Source organism: Podarcis liolepis (genome assembly GCF_965112155.1).
Source record: "Podarcis liolepis genome assembly, chromosome: 9".
NCBI classification, from domain to species: domain Eukaryota; kingdom Metazoa; phylum Chordata; class Lepidosauria; order Squamata; family Lacertidae; genus Podarcis; species Podarcis liolepis.
The window spans coordinates 22333080-22352175 of NC_139564.1; the positions used below are offsets into that span (position 1 = coordinate 22333080).

Here is a 19096-nt window from a genome sequence, read left to right on the forward strand (position 1 = left end):
CAACAACAACAACAACAACAACAACAACAACAACAACAACAACAACAAATATCTCCCTCTCATATCCTTCCAGACATCATAGCCAGGTGCTAACCAGGAATAGGGAACCTGGTGCCCTCTGGATGTTGTTGGACTCCATCTCCCATCAGTACGGCCAATGGTCAGAACTGATGGGACTTTGGAGTCCAGGAACATCAGAGAGGGCCAGAGGTTTCCGATCTCTGAACTAAAAGAAATCAGTCAAATAAAAATTCATGATCACTTACCATGCGGAAGATTGCATGCGAGCGGCTACTTCTGTCATTCATATTGGTCTCACCATAGTGTCTGTTTTCTATTCAGAACAAAACACAATAAAGTTGATGGATTCAGAAGTACAGTGGTACCTTGGGTTATGAACAGCCTAGTTAAACTTTCTGGATTATGAACACTTCAAACCTGAAAATGAGTGTTCCGGGTTGCGGGGGGTTTTTTTTGTATACGAACGTACTCCGTTCGGGTGTGCACTTCCATTTTGAGTGCCACACTTCCATTGTCATCTGGTTGGTGGGAGCACAACTCCCCCCCCCTTGCCGCTATGGGAGGTGCACCTCTAGGGAACATTTCCCGCAGCAACGGGGCAGGGGATCTGTGTGGATCCCAGTTCAGCTACTGATTGTTTTTAAAAGTTTGGAACGAATGAATCCATTTTGCATTACTTTCTATGGGAAGGTGCACCTAGGTTTTGGAACGAACTTCCGGAACAGATTAAGTTCGTAAACCAAGGTACCACTGTATCAGAGCTGTACAGGAAGCTCTGTATGTGTTTAAGTCACACCAGATATTAAGTCTTACTTTCTCCTTTCTGCAGCCAGCTCACAACTTGCTCTGGAGAAACCACCACCTCTTCGCTCAGATCTTCAACAAAGATTTGCCTCTACAAGAGATTTTAAAAAATAAAATTAAAATAAAATAAAATCACATAACATGACAGTATTGATTCTAGGTGTTACCTCTTTGTATATAGGCAATGCAAAGCTATTAGGCAGTTAGCTAACTTTAGGTCAACTTTAAGAAAAATAGATTTTAATCAACGCAGAAGCAAAATGGGCAGAGTCCAAGTAGGCCACTGTCAACACCATGCTGACTTCCAGAATTTTACTTTCCCTGTTACAAGGCCATGTGGGAGCTTTGGCACTGTCACTTGGAAAGGTAGCGATGGTTACTTACACTGATGTCTTCACGAACAACCAAGGGTTTCTTTTTTTTTATGTTGCTGCACAGTAGGTCCTGAACTCTATCATTGTGGATTTCCATATATGATACACGGAGTAGGAACTCCCTGTCAGGATTCTAAAAAAGTAAAGAGCATGCATGCATCAGCATCCCTAATTGTAGAGAACTAATGTAACATGGCTCCCTGCCCCCTCCACCCCATCCAATGCCATCACTAAAACATTCCCTGCTTCCTTATGAACTATACTACAGATGTGGAACTATGGACCTCCAAATGATGCTGCACTGCAGCTCCTATCAGCCCCAGCTAGCATAGCTGATGGATGTGATGGGATCGGACTCCAACAACTTCTGAAGAACAACAGTTTCTCATTCCTGATCTCTATACAGTCATTCCAGAGCCCCGGCCAGAGCCCCGGCTGCTAGCTGAAAAGGATGCAGGGCAAAGCGCCGCGTCTGCGCACGCGTGCGGAGCAGTTTGTGCTTCTGCACATGCGCGAGCGGCAAACCCAGAAGTAACCCGTTCCGGTACTTCAGGGTTTGCCGCGGACATTCGCCAGAATGGACGCTAGACAAGACAGATGTTCGTGGAGGTATTACTGTATTGGTTCCACTCACAATACTTATTGGCCAACAAGATTATTATGTGGGAAATGGAAACTGCTATATAGGGGCTGCACAGCCTTTTCTCCTAAGAGGAGCTAAGAAATCGTCAAAGCAGGTTCAATATGCAGCTTTGCAGCACTAATATGGTATCTGAAACAAAGTTCATCTAGTAGAAAAACTTACTCCACAGATGCTATTGAAAACATCATTGATGGCCATCGGTATGATTCCTGGGCAATCTTTGGTGCCCAACATTGTGTAAGTTTTCCCGGAAGCAGTTTGGCCATAGGCAAAAATAGTTCCTAAAAGGAAAAGCAATGGTTAGCTCAGACCACTACCCAAATACAGTGCAAGCATTCAAATGTGTTGATCTTTAAGGTACCATTATATCCCTGAACAGCAGACTTTATAATTGAAGCAGCCACCCCTTCGTAGACTTCTGTGGTATTTTCTGAAGAATGAAACACCCGATCTTCAAAAAGAAAAAAAAAAAAAGAGAAAAGGTTCAGTTCACAGAAATCAAACTCTATCTTCAAGATTTGTCAGATTGCCAACTTGTAAGTTAGACTGGTAGAAGCACACCTGGCTGCTTTCAAAAAAGTTGTTTGCATGTTTTTATGGTATACCAATATTTATGTACTTAATAAAATTTATACAGCACTTGATTGTAAACAAACCAACCCTCAGAGAAGTTTACAAAGTATTTCAGTGCTTATCGAGTGCTTACCAAAGGTGAAAGATTTTGTCCCATCAACCTGAGATATGGTGCATTCCTCAGTTTTCCACAAAATGTTCTGTTTCTCTTCATGGTCTGCATTTTCTCTTAAGGAACAAAACACTGTTAGAGATTCCAGAGTATAGAGAAATTGATGGTGTTAAAGAAATACTGATCTTCTAATTGTCTGGTCCTGAGACTATCTCAGGAACATCGCTCGGCTGTGAGTGTGAAGGTCGCTCCCTGCAAGGCCCTTTCCACCTGGCCTAGGGGGCGGGACCCACACTCACCAGCCCTACTATGTTAAATATGTATTCTGTAGTTTACCTCCTTCATAATGTTTTATTTTGAAATCTTTAAGATCATATTTTAGTGTTCTGTTATGTTGCTTTGACTGTATACTCTATATTCGACTTTCTTCAGATTGTTTTATGTTTTATTGATTAAATATGCTGTAAACCGCTGTGTGATTTTTCTTAAAAATATAAAGCGGTATAGAAATTTAAAAAATAAAAAAATCTAGAGATGTTTGCAACTGTTGACTTAACTTTATGACAATGTGCAAGTTATATTGAATACCTTGCTGTGCAGAGCATGTGCAAAGCACATTGTACGCACTTATTTGTATCCAAATTTAAGGGTGGTGGAACCAGTCCTAGGAATGAAGCACCTGTGAGTGTTTGCTTTGTCCCTCTAAGAACAACTTTTAAAATCCAGCTCCTATTTGATTAAATGCCTTTTTAAACATGCCTATTTTAGAGTATACCCATACCCTTCTGGAGCATTTTAGACATAATATTCACTTTCTGAAGATTATAAAAGTGCATCTCAGATTTACAGCACAACCCTATACACGCCTACCTAAAAGACAGGTAGCATTTTTAGGATATGGTTTTATTGACATACTTGTATATACAACCCGAGCATAGGATGGGCTCACAGCATTAATACCCTGGCAGATCTTGCTTCTCCATAAATCTCTAGGGCTGCTCCCTCCCACCTGCTGCCAGAGCTTTGGGATTTAGCACATGGAGCATGTCAAGCCATCCTTCAGCCCACTCCAAAACTCAACACACCAACTCTAGCTATAGTTTGCCTACTGTTCTTCTGGCTATTGTTGTTCTACTTACAAAATGATGTTGCCTCCAACCAAGTGAAGGTGGTGGGGAAATGGCTACCATTTCCTGGAGAGCAGCATCACCCTAGTGGTCGCTATGGAAATACAGCTTACTCTAAGATGCTGAGGATGCCATTAGCCTCACAGATAAAGCCACAGCCCCCGCAAACAGGGAACCAAGCATTCTCAGTAGTGGCTGAAGGTTCCTGGCCTTAGATGGAGAACAAAGGAGGCTTTCTGTCCACCTCATGTCACCCACCCAAAGGTAACTGGGGGCTAGAACGAGAATGGCTGCAAGCAGCTGAGTTTACTTATTTAACTTACAGTGGTGCCTCGCAAGACGAAATTAATATGTTCCGCGAGTCTCTTCGTCTTGCGAAGCACGGCTATTAGCGGCTATTAACGGCTTAAAGAAAAAGGAAACAAACTTGCAAGAACTCGCAAGACGTTTCGTCTTGCAAAGCAAGCCCATAGGGAAATTTGTCTTGCGAAGCGACTCAAAAAACGCAAAACCCTTTCGTCTAGCGAGTTTTTCGTCTTGTGAGGCATTCGTCTTGCGGGGCACCACTGTATATGCCACCCTCTGTAAGGAGCAAAAGTGGCCTTGCACGTCTCCTCCCATCCTCACTTAATCCTCACAATGGCCCTGCAAGGTAGGTTAGGCTGTCAGTCAAGTGACTGGCCCAAGCAAGCTATATGGCAGAGCAAGGATTTGAACCCTGGTCTCCCAGCTCCTAGTCCGATGGTTCCCAACGTGGTGCACACACCCCACAGGGGGGCAATTTGAGAAACAGTTATCAACAGTCAATGCCCTTTTAGGCTTCCTCCACGTGAATAGAAGTTCACTTTTTGAGTAATAAGAATTATATGTCATGGGGGAGGGGGGCATCAGGATTTTAGAGATGCTTAGGTGGGGCATGGTCAGACAAAGGTCGGGAACCACTGCTCTAACCACAGCCAGATGGGCGGGGTATAAATTATAAAATTTAAGGTGAGGGGGGAAGCAGGGTTGGAAGGCCTTTCATGATTATTTTCAACAGCAAATGTATTACCCGCCCTTCACCACCAAGCCGGGGTTACAGCAATTAAAAAACCCAGATTTTTTTCCTTTTAACCCACGCGCATTTTAATTTTTTTTAAGTGGGGGGAGAAGAAAATAAAAGCAAATAGAAATAGAAACAGAGGACAGTCGCAAGAAAAGGATGTGCGCCCTATTGAAGAGTAAGGCTTCCTTCGCATGCATGTTTAGCCAGGCTGTTAAGGCCGCGCACCTCTCCACGCGTGCTTACTTCGAAGTAGACCCCTTAGAAACACCAGGGAGGGGTTACTTCGGAGTAAACGCGGAGCAAGATGTGGGGGAATTATTGTGCACTTCCATTCCCCCCCCCCCTCAGAAACTCACCTCGCAATAAGCGGGCGCACCCGCACGCAGACCGTGACGCCGCCTTCCTCAGCCATCTCTCCAAAAGAAGCCACCACCGCCCTCACCCGCCACCGGACCTCAATTTCACTTCCACAGTTTGAATTTCCCCCCGGGACCCTTTTCTATTGGTCCGTTGGTGACGTCCCCGCCCACAAGTTGGACCGCACTAATGTCTAAGGAAAGGGGGTGGGCGGGCGAATCCATCTCAGGCGCCTGGGCGGGGGGAGGCGCTCGACCCTGTATAAATTACCAAAGGGAATTTCGACAGATTCGAGCCTCCTTCTTGTCCCTCGGGAAATGAGTGAAAGGGGGCGGACTACTACCCTGGCTTCCCCCTTTTCCTTGTTTTAAAAGGGCCGCGGTGGTGATAGGGTTAAAAAGGTTCCTTTGTTGTTTCCCCTCCCTCCCCTCAGCCTCGTTGTCGCTCTTGGGTGGGGTCAGGCCAGGCAGAAAGCCGCTTGCTGATTGGCTGTATCGGATTCTCTGCCTTGCGAGCGCGTTGATTAAATGCGTCCGCTTTAAAGCGCTTATGTTGTTCGCGGAAGAAGCTGCTAAGCCTTGTTACTTTACACCTTTTGTTCCAATAGTTCCTCAAAAGAGCTTTTGGATTGAGAGGCAGAGCGGGGCATATTTTCCTGTTTATTTAGAGCGCCTCCCCCACCACTCAGCTGATTGAAAGTGCCAGTTGCAGCTGCCCGTAGGAAAATATTTATCGCTTTACGCCCTTGGCAAGGACTCAAGGCAGTTTTATTATTATTATTATTATTATTATTATTATTATTAATAATACCCCGCCCATCTGGCTGAGTTTCCCCAGCCACTCTGGGCGGCCTTCAATCAAGTGTTAAAAACAATACAGCATTAAATATTAAAAACTTCCCCAAACAGGGCTGCCTTCAGATGTCTTTACAGAAAAAATGTTTACAGAAAAAATAAGAACAGCCTCAAAACAACGGGGAACTCAAGAATGTATCACGAATGTAATTGGGCAGCGGTGTCACCCTCCTCCTGTAGAATAAATGGCAGGAAAATCATATACCCCGCCCCCTCTAGGTCGGGTATGTGTGAATTTCGAGGGTTTTCGAACTTTTTTAAAAAGTGCCTTGTCAGTGCAATTTTTTTTTAGCAGTTAATAGTTATTATCACAAGTGGAGAGGAAGTGGCTAAGAGGTAATAGCTTACAGCTGCTATTTTGAGTGGTCACCGCAGATGTATATATTGTTATGAGTTTGGCGGGGAGGAAGTAGGCTGTATGCCACACCCTTCTAATAATCCCTGGATCCAGCACGGAATCATTTGCTAGTGTTTTTAAGCCTTTCCCCCCTGCACTGTTTCCCCAATCTAAATCTCCACTCTGAAGTACCTCTATCTGTTCCCTGGTGTGTCTAACAGCAGCTGTGAGGTGCTGATTTAGATTGAGAAATAAGCATGGGGAAAATGTTAAACATCCCCTTCCCTAGCACTGCTAGAAAAATTTTTTAAAATGGGAACCCACAGAGCAGCTTTAAAGTTGATTTTTAAGTTGGGAGATCAAGTTACCCCCCCCCCCAATGTTCTTGTTTGGGCCTTAATGCTACCAGAAAAGTACTGGCCTGCCTTCATGAAGAGTAATTATGATATTTATATATTAAAATGTTTATATCCTACCTTTCAGACCCCCTTATGGTTGACTCATAGAAAAAACCTGTGCTGTTATACAGTGTGAGAAGGATTAGGACAAAGTTTGTCTGTCTGAACATTCAGCACTCTGTTTGTTCTAATATTATTAATAATGATAACATTAATGAGATGTATTAGTTGCTTGTTGCCAAGGTCTCCAAGTGGCTCCATTAACAGGTAAAGCTTTTCATCTAACTACAGTAAAAGCACCAGTCCTAAAAACAGTAAGACAAAACACTTCTTTGAAATTAATCCAACAGCTATTCATATATTTCTATATATTATACTTTGCTTATTCTAATACATTAGTAGAAAAGTTTATACATGCTTAGGAAAAAATTATTATAGCAATTCTTGCTCTTTGGAGTTTAATCATCATCCTCTTCATCCTCTTCCTCATCCATCTCTTCCATTTCTTCAGCTGCCAGTGCTTCCTCTTGTGCAGCCTTGAGTGCCATCTCTTCTTCCACAGTTGGGTCTGTTGTTTCTGTGATTTCTGGCCCACTAAGGTACTCAGTTTGCACGGGTGGTGGCAACTGAGGGCTGAAATTTTCTGCACTGTATTTGTGACCCCAGCCAATGTAGATGTTATCAAATTTCCTAAAGGAAGAAGTGAAATATCATAATATTACTTGAAAGGAAAAATCCAACTGTCCTTACTTTCCAAGGCTTGAGGCTGGATCTATAATTTATGTATGATATATGGCTACTGCCAAAAGCTTAATTGCAAGGTTTCCTCCTCTGTACCATCTACCATCTGAAAGATTAACAGCTGGATCCTACGCATGCTTACTCAAAAGAAAGCCTTCTTGAGTTCAATGGGACTTGCTCCCAGGGAGCTAAGTATAGGATTGCCACCTTAGTAAAGAAAAATATGTGAAGTGACATTGCATTACCTTCCCCCAAAATCACAGCAAATGAAGGAAATGCATACCCTCATACCGTGATCACATCATAGTGTTGTTGTTGTTGTTTTGGGGTGTGTGTATGCGTCCCCTTCTAATTTCTGGATCCAACATGGATTCGATTGCTGGAATATCCAGGCCAGCCTGGTAATGGCCCACTGTATACTGTCAAGTAAACCTAGACAGCATCTTAAAAAGTAGAGACATCACCATGCCAACAAAGGTCCGTATAGTAAAAGCTATGGTTTTCCCAGTAGTGATGTATGGAAGTGAAAGCTGGACCATATAGAAGGCTGATCGCTGAAGAATTGATGCTTTTGAATTATGGTGCTGGAGGAGACTCTTGAGAGTCCCATGGACTGCAAAAAGATCAAACCGATCCATTCTTAAGGAAACCAGCCCTGAGTGCTCACTGGAAGGACAGATCCTGAAGCTGAGGCTCCAATACTTTGGCCACCTCATGCAAAGAGAAGACTCCCTGGAAAAGACCCTGATGTTGGGAAAGATGGAGGGCACAAGGAGAAGGGGACGACAGTGGACGAGATGGTTGGATGGTGTTTGCGAAGCTACCAGCATGAGTTTGACCAAACTGCGGGAGGCAGTGGAAGACAGAAGTGCCTGGCGTGCTCTGGTCCATGGGGTCACGAAGAGTCGGACACAACTAAACAACTAAACAACAACAACATAATGTCAAGTTAGTTAGAAAGACAAAAGACCAGAGGGGAGAGTTGAGTTATGAGAGCTAGAAGCTTGATGCAAAAGCAGCAGGCTGGAAAGTCAGAAAAAACCAGGCCTAATTTCTGCCGGAATTCAAGGCTGTGGCTATAGGAAAAGCAAGAGCCTCCTGGGGTGATGTGCTGTGATCCCCTCCACTGTAGACTCAGGTTGTATAAATCACAAAGACACCACAGTCTCCACTATGGCTCATTTCCAAAATGATTGGAACAACAATATACCGTATTTTTCGCCCTATAGGACGCACTTTTTCCCCTCCAAAAATGAAGGGGAAATCTGGGTGCGTCCTATGGGGCGAATGCAGGCTTTTGCTGAAGCTTGGAGAGCGAGAGGGGTCGGTGCGCACCGACCCCTCTCGCTCTCCAGGCTTCGGGAACACATCCGCAGCCTAGGCAGCCCTACGGGAGGTACGGCAGGGATGTCTAGGCTGCGGATAGCAGCCTGCTGCCCAGCGCGAGGGGTGCCCTGAAGCAGAGCGCCCCTGCGCCAGGCAGACATCCGCAGCGTGGGGAGGCTTGCAGGAGTTCCCCGCAAGGCTCCCCACGCTGCGGATAGCAGCCTGCCGCCCAGCGCGAGGGGCGCCCTGAAGCAGAGTGCCCCCCGCTCCAGGCAGACATCTGCAGCGTGGGGAGCCTTGCAGGAGTTCCCCGCAAGGCTCCCCACGCTGCGGATAGCAGCCTGCCGCCCCGTGGGGGGGGCAGGCGCCCTGATGCAGAGCGCCCCTCGCACGAGGCAGACATCGGCCAGCCCCACAAGCTCGGGGGACAGCAGGGAAGCGTAGCGCCGCCATCCCGCTGTTCCTCGACCTGGTTCTGTTTCCCCGACTTGCTTTTGGGGGGGAAATAAAGGGAATTTTTTTTCTTTTATTTTCCCCCCAAAAAACTAGGTGCGTCCTATGGGACGGAGCGTCCTATGGGACGAAAAATACGGTAATGCTCCTCCAATTAATTGATACAAGAATTGCACATTACAGTTCAGGTGACATACACTCACTGCTTGCTTCTCCTTCCAGATATGACGAAAAAGAAACTTAAGGCCAAATGAAAGACGAGAAGTGAATGTTTAACCCTTCCGCTCCCTTCCACAGACTTGCCAAATATGGCTTCCCTGAAATTGCTATTAGCATTTCAAAAGAAGCCTCTACTGGCACCCGTTCCTTGGAAAACCTAATAGCAGGGTATAATCTGGAATATTTAATGTGATTTGATTGGATTGTTAAAATGGAAAACTTAATAAAAATGCTTTTTTATTAAAAAAAGGAAAACCTAATAGCAGCTTTGGAAAGATTATACAATTAGAATAAGAAACAACAGATTATCATGCAACCCAAGTGATTTCTGCTTCTTACCTTCCAATAGCAAAGGCATAAGCCCCAGGCCATAAATTGGCCTGAAGAACTGCAAGGGCATATTGAGGAACTAAGTTTGTTGATGTTTCTGCTGACCATGGTGGGATGTTCTGAATGTCTGTTTAAGAAACAAATTTATTCTTGGTTACTTGAGAAAAATTAAGTAAGACATTTTGCATGTGTAAAACTTTTACCTGAGGATAAAACATGCTAGAGTACATTTCTTAAACAGTTGTTTGAAGAAAAAGCAGCATCAGGACAGTGAGGGATCTTTTCAGGAAGGACGGAAATAAACAAAAATGTTGCCTAATGTGAGGCACATACAATATTAAGTCTTCCAAGCTGGCTCAAACCCTGAACGGGCACACTTCTCTTACATACATCACACCATTTGTAACTTTATGTTGATGTTAACCTAAGGAAGAAAACATGAGTATGGCTGTCTCTCTGCGAAAAATGCTTTCAGTCTTTTTAGTTTCACTGATATTTCAATGAGAATGCCCCCATGTTCTTTGAATGGACTGAGACAAGCAATGCTAAGATAGATTGATTAAGCCAATGATTTATTGAAGATGCCCTGATAAAAATGTTCTAAACATACTGTATCTTTAAATTTCCTGAAATTTTATGTGATTCATTGCACCTGGGGAAAGCCTTTAGGGTTCTGCCAACAGTATCAGTATCACTTATCCACAGGTGCAATGGATCGCATAAAATTTCAGGAAATTTAAAGCTACAGTATCCAACATCTAGCAAAGAGAACACAAACAGTAGCCATCTTTATCAGAAAACTTAAATAAAACAATTGAAATCTAATTCAGTATTCAAACTCCCCGGGTGCAGGGATTTAAACAAGTAAATCAGTCTGGTTTTTTGTTGGCACAGTAATTTAAGATGATGTCATCCCAAATTTTCTCTGATTAACCCATAGGACTGTGTAAAGTAGGTCTGTATCTGCATGATGGTGTATTACAAAGTGCTCAACTAGAGGTGCCTCCATGACTTGATCCTAATGTGGGATCGATGCTCTCCTATACAGAAATTTTATGTGATTCATTGTACCTGTGGATAGCCTTCATAATGCTACTAGGGTTCTGTCAAAAGTATCAGCTTGCTACACTTTTAAGTGATTGCTGATCCATGGCTAATTGATGTACCTTTGGGGACAATTAATTTGGTATGTATTTATTATGGGTTGTTTATATGCAGGCCTGTCATTTCAATCTCTGTATTGTATTTGAATGTAATGTATTTCATTTTATATCATTGCCACCTGATGAAGAATTATCATTGAAACAGTTCAGTATCCTGGAAGAAGTGTTCTGTTTGCTGCTGTGCTTGGAGTACCCTACTGCTACGTTCGGAGCACCTATCACCTTACATTTATAGGCTACTGACCTTGGAAAGGCATTTTGCCTCCATCTCAGTGACTTACCACGCCTACCATTCTTGTTTATGGAACACTTATTTGATACCTGTTATTTGTGACTCCATGCACATATGCACATATCATATCTCTTCTGTTTATGAATTTTGAAACAGTATAATGTTATAAAGATTTTGTTAGTATTGCTTGTTGTTGTTGTAGCCGACGTGTTGCATGTTGTTTAGAGTGTCCTGTTTTGCAACACGGGATTTTCTTTGACTGATAAAAATGTTAGCATTAATCTACATTCCAACTGAAGTCCCTGTTGTTGCCTTACTTCCATGTTTGATTGAGGAAAAATGAGTTCCCCTTTTTTAAACTATACTATTAAAAATCACTATGAAGATCTACAATGATCTACAATCCCAAACCACCACCTTCTTTCTGCACTGCTTTCTGCCAATGCCTCCAAGTCTGTAATATCTGTAAAGGAAAGGGGGGGGGAAGCATCAAACATGTCTGGCCACTGGTGTACCTGCGTCTTCAGAGAGTGGCGTGAGAAGTGGGGGTCCTACTTCTTGTGATTCTTCTTGTTCATCTGGTCTCTCCTCTTCCTCATCCTCTTCTTCTTCTTCCTCTGATTTTTGATAGGGATTAACCCAAGTACAGCGTCCCTACATGCAATATACCATGGGTTACAAAGCAAGATTAATGTGAACTTGGTTAGCATCCAGTAAGGCAATATTCCTTGGCTAATAATATGAAGCCATGGGCATCTTACAAAAAGGAAGGAACAGAGGGAATTTATACTCAATTGGATTCTTAAAGCACTCTTTATTTCCCCCCCCCGTTTCTCTTTGTGAGTGTTCTTTTTTTGTGTTAACCTCCATCTCTGCTATGCCTTTTGAATGTAATCCCATGCCCTGCAAAAGCAGAGCAGCCTCTCATAAGGCACATGTGGCTTTCCTCCTGTATCTACTGGATTTCATGCACAGGTCCCAATATGAAATGTTGAACTTGCTTCAACTGGAGGACACTACATGCCATGGGCCAAAAGGAGGACTAAGCAGCTGGATGCTCTAAGACAGAGTGTTATCTATCTAGAGCAGAGGTGGGGGAACCTGTCAGCCCAAGGACCAGATTCTATTGTGTATGGGTAGAGCCAGAAACAAGTGAGCAGAGCAATTAATGTAGATGTTACCTTTGTACAGTTATGTGTATTCACACATTGCTTTATTTTCTCCATCCAGATGAGCAACAGGCCTCATCAGAGTTCAAGGAGACATTCCAGTGAGGGAAGAACTTGGGGTGTGGCCTGGAGAGTGTTCCAAGGGCCAGACAGATAGATATCTGGCTCCCCAGTCTGATGTTGCTGACCATTAAAAGAGGGCTGGGCTTCTGGAAGTTGGAAGATGGGGAGTGGGGAAAGATACAGTTGTACCTTGGCTGACAAACAGAATCCATTCCAGAAGTCTGTTCAACTTCCAAAAATGTTCGACAACCAAGGTGCGGCTTTCAATTGGCTGCAGGAGCTTCCTGCACGCAATCAGAAGCCACATTGAACATTTGGGTTCCAACGAACATGTGCGAACACTCGCTTCTGGGTTTGCGGCGTTCTGGAGCCAAAATGTTCGAGTCTCAAAGCGTTCGGGATCCAAGATATGACTGCACTGATATTCATTAACATCAGCCCCCAACCACCCATCTCTTGTAAAAGCAGAGGCCTCTACGAGGGTGTTGTTTCTGGGAGGTTACTTTTATCAGGACTAGGCACTGCTGAGCCTATATAGACCATCAGGCTGAGTTGCTGCAGCTGTTCAGGACACTCGCCAAAGCAGCCCATCTGCATTGGTGTTGGAAAAGGGAGGATATAAGGCCATCCAGTTGAAACTGATGGGTGGTACAGCACTATTTGGGCAAGCAAGAAGCAATGAAGATAATGTTTCATCTAAATATATTCTTTGTATGATTGTAAGATGTATTTATCACTATTTATTGATAGACCCCTTAATAATAAAAAAGGCACTTAGTGAGCCCTATGTGATGCTCTGTAAACTCCTTAAGCATACCTGCATTAGAATATTCTGTACATGGTGGACCCAGTTGGCAAGGGATTCTACCAACTCTGGCACAGAAATAGGCTCAAAGTCAGGATTTTCTTCATAACTGTCCCTTCCAGCTCCTCCCTCTTCCTCTTCATCTCCTTCCTCTTCTCCAAATTGATAAAAGCCCAATGGGCTGATCTGGGTCGCTGCTGAAATGCGGGCAATCTGGGCTCGCAGGTAATTGGACTCATTGCCTGGGAAAGGTGGATAACTCACAATGGGAGCATCTAGTCTTCCCGTGAAGTATTTCTTGATCTTCCGGGCATTCACTATCTGCGCAGGTGTCACATGGGGTAATCTCACCCAGGGTTTCCCTGGTTCATTGCAAACAAAATAAGTGTATTTATTGGCCCCGGTTCGATTATCTTCTTTTGGTATTACTGGTGGTGGCTTGTAGTTCGGCTTTGGTGGCTCATCTTTTTCTTCATCTTCCTCTTCATCCTCATCTCTGCCTTCGCTCCCCTCTTTTTGTCCCTCCTCAGCCAATTCCTCCTCCTCTGCCTCTTCCTCCTCCTCTCCCTCACGGAACTCAATTTCAGCTACAATATAGTTTGCTTCAATGCCTAGGATTTTGCCCCAGAAGCGACAAGTCTGGATTGGATGTGTGTTGACCAGCAGTTTGAGGGCCAGGAATATGTGGTAATATTCTTCTAAGCTCAAGCCAATTCCAGCCTGTTCAAAATAGAAGGCTGTCTCCATGACATTGGGTAGAGGAGTTTCTGGCTAGTGGGGGAAATGCCAAAATTAGATAAGCATAATTATAAACAGCTTTTGTTAATAATTATTTACTTCTATACATAGTGATCCTAAATTTGTGTGCAGCCCAATCCTGTGCAAGTTTACTGAGTTCAATGGGATTTACTCCCAAGTAAGTATGAACAAAATTGCTGCCTTGCTTGTATGCATGCAAATTCATGGGCCTGAAAAATAAGCATGTTAAGGCTATGGTGAGCTTAATAGTTAAGTTTAACCAGACACAAATTCCTTATGCTCTTTCTACAACTATGACTGAGCCCAGTGGTTCTGACAAGGACCTTTGAGCTTCCAGAACTTACAGATTGTTGAGAGAGCGCTGAGGGTAAGAGAAAGAAAACTGAAGAAAGGGGAATTGGCCTGTTCTAGCTTTTAACAGTTTATTGCTAGCATTCTGAATGGGGAAGAGTAGAGTTGGGCAGGTGTCAATGAGTTTTTCAGTTTTTATGTGTTGCAGTGACTCACCAATTCCTCTTCCATTTCTTGGTCTGTTCCTTCTCCACCACCTTTCTGGAACAATGTCTTATACATTTCAGCCAGTTCAAAAGTTGGATGTTTCTCATATTCGTCTCGGAGAGTGTCCAATTTCTTCTGGAACCGAGCACACTTCACTTCCTTACTGATGTTCTCAATTATGTCAGCTGGGTTTTCAGGTCGCTCATCCAGAATCTTAGCCAGCATGTCAGCAAGATGGTCATACCTATGAAATTAGGAAAAGAGATGCCACGCCGTCCCAGAGGAGACATGGTATCAGCTTACTGCAGTGCATTCTGAATAGAATTGGTTTCATATATTTGTGAAAGCACAATGTATTCTCTAAGACAGTGGTTAGGAAACTGCAGCTCTCCAAAAGTTGTTGGACTCCAACTCCCAGCAGCCTCAGCTAGTATGGCCAATGGCCAGGGGTGATGGGAGTTGTAGTCCACAGGAGAGCCACAGGTCACCCACCCATGCTCTAAGCATTTTCTTTGGAGACAGCATTTCTGTTGTAGGGAAATCCTAATTGCAGTATTATATTTGGTTGCTGGATTGGTTGCAATTTCCTACTTCCGTCTAGAGAGAACTGTGTGAAATGTTGCGCTGATCTCACAGGCAGCTATTGGACAGTTCCCATAATGCGACTCCTGACAATTGGCACAAGTTTCCCACGTCAATTTGTCACATTTAAAATGAACAATTATTTATCAAGTATTGCTAAATCTCTTTAAAAGTTATGTGCTCCATTGCTTTAATATTATAGTGTGAGGGCACTCAGTCCACCATTAAGAAACAGTTACATTTATGAACAATGTTATCCTCTCTGCCATAATGTCCTGCCATCTGAGAACCTCCCCCTTATTCCAGCCCTAAAGCACACAGAGGCAACAATGTCTTTGGGTTTTTTATGGTGAATTACTGAGCAATCCTATGTATGTTTACTTGAAAGTGTCACTGTGTTTCAAAGGGGCTTACTCCTATTTAAATGTGCAATGGATTGTTAGCGAGAATGACACAAAGAATCAGGCATCAAAAAAACACAAAGCTAAAGAATGACTGGAATAAATTCCTTAGCTATATTGAAGTTAATTTAGGAACGATCAAAATCACAGTGGAAGATATTTAAAACCTACAATGTATAGAATGTATAGAGCTGTTACATAACAACTGCAGAAAGGTTACAAATTATCTAAGCCAAACCGTGATGGATGGAAGCCAACTGTTTTGTAATTTAGTCTATTTTATGTTGGTATGTGTCAAATATGTGACTTTTTTCTCCATTTTCCCTTTTTTTCTTGTTTTTCTTTTTTTTCTCTCTTTTTTATTCTTGTCGTGGTATTATTACCTTGTTAATGTTTGTATGTAATGTTTGTATGTATTTTTCAAGAATTCAATAAAAATTTAATTAAAAAAAATAAAAAAATAAATGTGCAATAGATTGCAGCCTATAAATTCCATCTGCTCCCCATCTTGCTATTTCATCTACAGCAGGATGATTCCCTTCCTATAATCAACTATATACAACGGAAAGTATAGATATATAAAATTTCCTGCTGTTCATACGCCCATTCCACATCAGCTGAAACATAATTGGTGGGTGCTTTGGCACATAAGGCCAACAAGAAATTAGTGGGACCTGCAACAAAATCATGCAGTGTGCAGTGCACCTGCTTAAGCTTCCATGGCCTCTTCCAAGACATTTAGTTCTGCTATTAGGACTACAATTCCCATCATCAAATCACAGAATTGTAGAGTTGGAAGGGACCACAAGGGTTCTCTAGTCCAACCCCCTCCCAATGCAGAAATATTTTGCCCAATGCGGGGTTCAAGCCCACGTTCCTGGGATTAAATGTCTCAAGCTCTACTGACTGAACTATCCTGGGGCTAATGATAGTCAGAGCCCAAGAACACGCAGAGGGCTACAGCCATTTCCCCAGCCCCAAGATCACATCCTATGACACACGTATTCCATTTGGGCGGACTCCTTTGCTACCCACATTTTGCCCAGTCCCACTTGACGAGATTCTTCCTTTTTCAGGTTCCATTTCTACCCATACTCACAAGCTCACGCCGGTTTTGAGGCTCGTCTTCAGCAGGTAGGCCTTGGCATTCTTTATCGCCAACGCCCTGGGTCCCGGATCCGGGATCTGGTCTTCCATCAAGGTGGCCCCCAACTGGTAGAGGCCGATGCCAGGCTCGTGGGCTTGGTAAGGGCCGTGAACTAAGCTCTCCTGTTGCATGATTTGGCTGCCTCTCGACACCGGCACGTGGAAGCTGCCTCTTGTGATCGGCTGCTGCATTTGGTCCTGATACATGGCTCCCATGGGGTCTTGAATCTGAGGGAGGCTTCCCCTGGGCAGGGTGGGCGGTTGCAGCAGCTGGGGCTGTTGCTGCTGCCAAGGCATGCCGCCCCTCGCCTGAAACAGGGCGCCCCTCGCCTGGTGAGGCTGGTACATGCCGCCTCTTCCGTCTGGCTGTTCATAGACGCTCAGCCTTGGCTCCTGGGGTTGGTACATGCTGCCTCGTGGTAGCTGATCTGGGAATTCACCAGAAATGGAGCCGTCCTGGTCAGGGCCTTGGCCTCCCTCAGGTTCAGAAATCACTGGAGGGGCTGCCTCTGGCTGCAGCACCCCGGGGTCTGGCTGGCTGGGCTGCCTGGAGGGCTCCTGCTGCTGGGGGTTCTCCCCATTCTGAGGCTGGTCGCCTGGAGGATCTGCCATGGGGAAGTGGGAGACCTGCGGCCTTCTTTAGCTTCGCCCTCTTTCTCTGTTTCTCGCTAGCAACGGCTTCCACCAGCAGCAGCAGCAGCAGCACGGGCGTTGCTAAGGTAAACCTGACACCGTTGCTAGGGGGAGCGGATTGGCCGCGTCGCCCAGAATGGGAGGAGCCACAAGGAGAGCAAACGGCTGCTGATGTTGGAGGTGGGAGCGGGAGGGCAACCCGAAGGCTCATCCTGATAGGAGGATTGATGAGGGAGGAAGGGGGAAAGGTCCCGCCTCCTTGTGCTTATCAGGAGATATGTGTGAATGAATGCTTTGCCACTCAAAGAAGCAGCTCTTTGGTCGACGTCTGGGTAGTTGTGCTGCTTGGAGACGGGAGGGAGACCCTAAAAGTAATTCCTGTTCATCTTCATTCATATATGAATCCACAATAAAAGAACAATGAAACAAACACAGAGAAACATATTTATTATTATGTGTATGTGTATATATACAGATATGCATACACACACATCTATATATATGTACATGACATATAGAGAGAGAGAAAACAGAGAAAGATTTTATTTTTTTATTGTGCTATGTAGATTAAGTTTTTATTGTTGTACACTGCCCTGGGATCTTCGGATAAAGGGATATATAAATGGAATAAACGGCAATTTACTTCTGAGGATCATTTAGTCCAACCCCTCTGCAATGGAGGAATCTGCAGCTGTCCCACATAGGAATTAAGCTTGTGATCTTGACATATCAGCACTATGCTCTTAACCAACTGAGCTATTCATGGTCCCCAATGACTCAGATATTTATCCACCAGGAGTTGTGCATTTGGTTTTGTGGGTCCCAATTCTATGGAACTCCTGGCTGAGATCAAACAGCTTTGTGGAATCTCAGATCAGCAGCCCTGGATTGGGAAGTTTTTAATTTGTGATGCGTAGTTGTATTTTTATATTCTGTTGGAAGCTGCCTAGAGTAGATGGGGCAACCCAGTCAGACAAGCATGGTATTAACAACAACATCAATATATATCTATATGATATAAAAGGATGTCACATAGAGGAGGGAGAAAGGTTGTTTTCTGCTGCTCCAGAGAAGCGGACACGGAGCAATGGATCCAAACTACAAGAAAGAAGATTCCACCTAAACATTAGGAAGAACTTCCTGACAGTAAGAGCTGTTTGACAGTGGAATTTGCTGCCAAGGAGCGTGGTGGAGTCTCCTTCTTTGGAGGTCTTTAAGCAGAGGCTTGACAACCATATGTCAGGAGTGCTCTGATGGTGCTTCCTGCTTGGCAGGGGGTTGGACTCAATGGCCCTTGTGGTCTATTCCAACTCTATGATTCTATGATTCTATGAATAATATCAATAAGAACAACAACCCAAAGTTGCATTCCAACTCCAAGCTTGTATGAACCCCAAAGCAGAAAACAACAGGTTTCTTTAATCAGGTGACAGCCCTCATTTAAATACATCCCTGGGTAGGCCATCTTGCAAACCACTTTTTAGGACAAGGTCAGTTCATGCTACATGAATTCTACATTTCTCATAAAGAAATAGAAGTCAGTTTGTAAACAAAAATACTCTATACTAGCCACACAACCTGGTTCATCTGATGAACTAATGGGGAAGTGTAATCTCCTAAGTGCTAACTGCGGGCAAGACCTTTGTATCCTCTGCAGCTGCTGAGTAATATCATTTGATTGGATTTCCTTCAGGCGCTAAGACACTTGCCTGAAAACCCCCAACAGAGGCACAATTATTTGCCTATGAGTCTAAAAGGCTTTTAATTGGTACTTGGGAATGGCACTATTGGAAATCCTCTCCCGTGTTTAACAAGGAGGTTAATTAATTAGCTACTAGATTGGATAATTGGATTCATTACAAAGAGCATGCAGCTTGTATGGGCTCAATGGTGGATAAAAGGAATTGTCCTAAATCCCAACAGAATTACCT

At 43.9% G+C, this 19096-nt stretch overlaps 2 protein-coding genes across 13 annotated transcripts in view; both read right to left on the reverse strand.

Annotated features, from left to right (window-relative positions):
- Window positions 1-5243, reverse strand: part of CENPE (centromere protein E) — a 37823-nt gene extending 32580 nt beyond the window's left edge. For 7 of the 12 annotated variants that reach the window (XM_083459194.1, XM_083459193.1, XM_083459186.1 and 4 more), the window contains exons 1-7: window positions 5056-5206; window positions 2549-2643; window positions 2204-2293; window positions 2005-2123; window positions 1210-1332; window positions 835-916; window positions 267-334 (exon numbers count right to left, since the gene is read on the reverse strand). In XM_083459194.1, the coding sequence (XP_083315320.1) occupies window positions 267-334; window positions 835-916; window positions 1210-1332; window positions 2005-2123; window positions 2204-2293; window positions 2549-2643; window positions 5056-5111 (633 nt within the window). In that variant the 5' untranslated portion in view covers window positions 5112-5206. Of the gene's footprint in view, window positions 1-266; window positions 335-834; window positions 917-1209; window positions 1333-2004; window positions 2124-2203; window positions 2294-2548; window positions 2644-5055 lie in introns of all 12 variants that reach the window. The other 5 variants (XM_083459192.1, XM_083459189.1, XM_083459191.1 and 2 more) reach the window with 2 other exon arrangements.
- Window positions 5244-6973: 1730 nt separating this feature from the next.
- On the reverse strand, window positions 6974-17244 carry LOC310686205 (radial spoke head protein 6 homolog A-like). The gene is made up of 6 exons (XM_083459402.1): window positions 16486-17244; window positions 14413-14647; window positions 13159-13917; window positions 11625-11763; window positions 9724-9841; window positions 6974-7335 (listed from the first exon to the last, which is right to left on the reverse strand). Exons 1-6 carry the CDS (start codon window positions 17142-17144, stop codon window positions 7104-7106), a joined length of 2142 nt encoding a protein of 713 aa, XP_083315528.1. The 5' UTR covers window positions 17145-17244; the 3' UTR covers window positions 6974-7103.
- Window positions 17245-19096: the final 1852 nt, after the last annotated feature.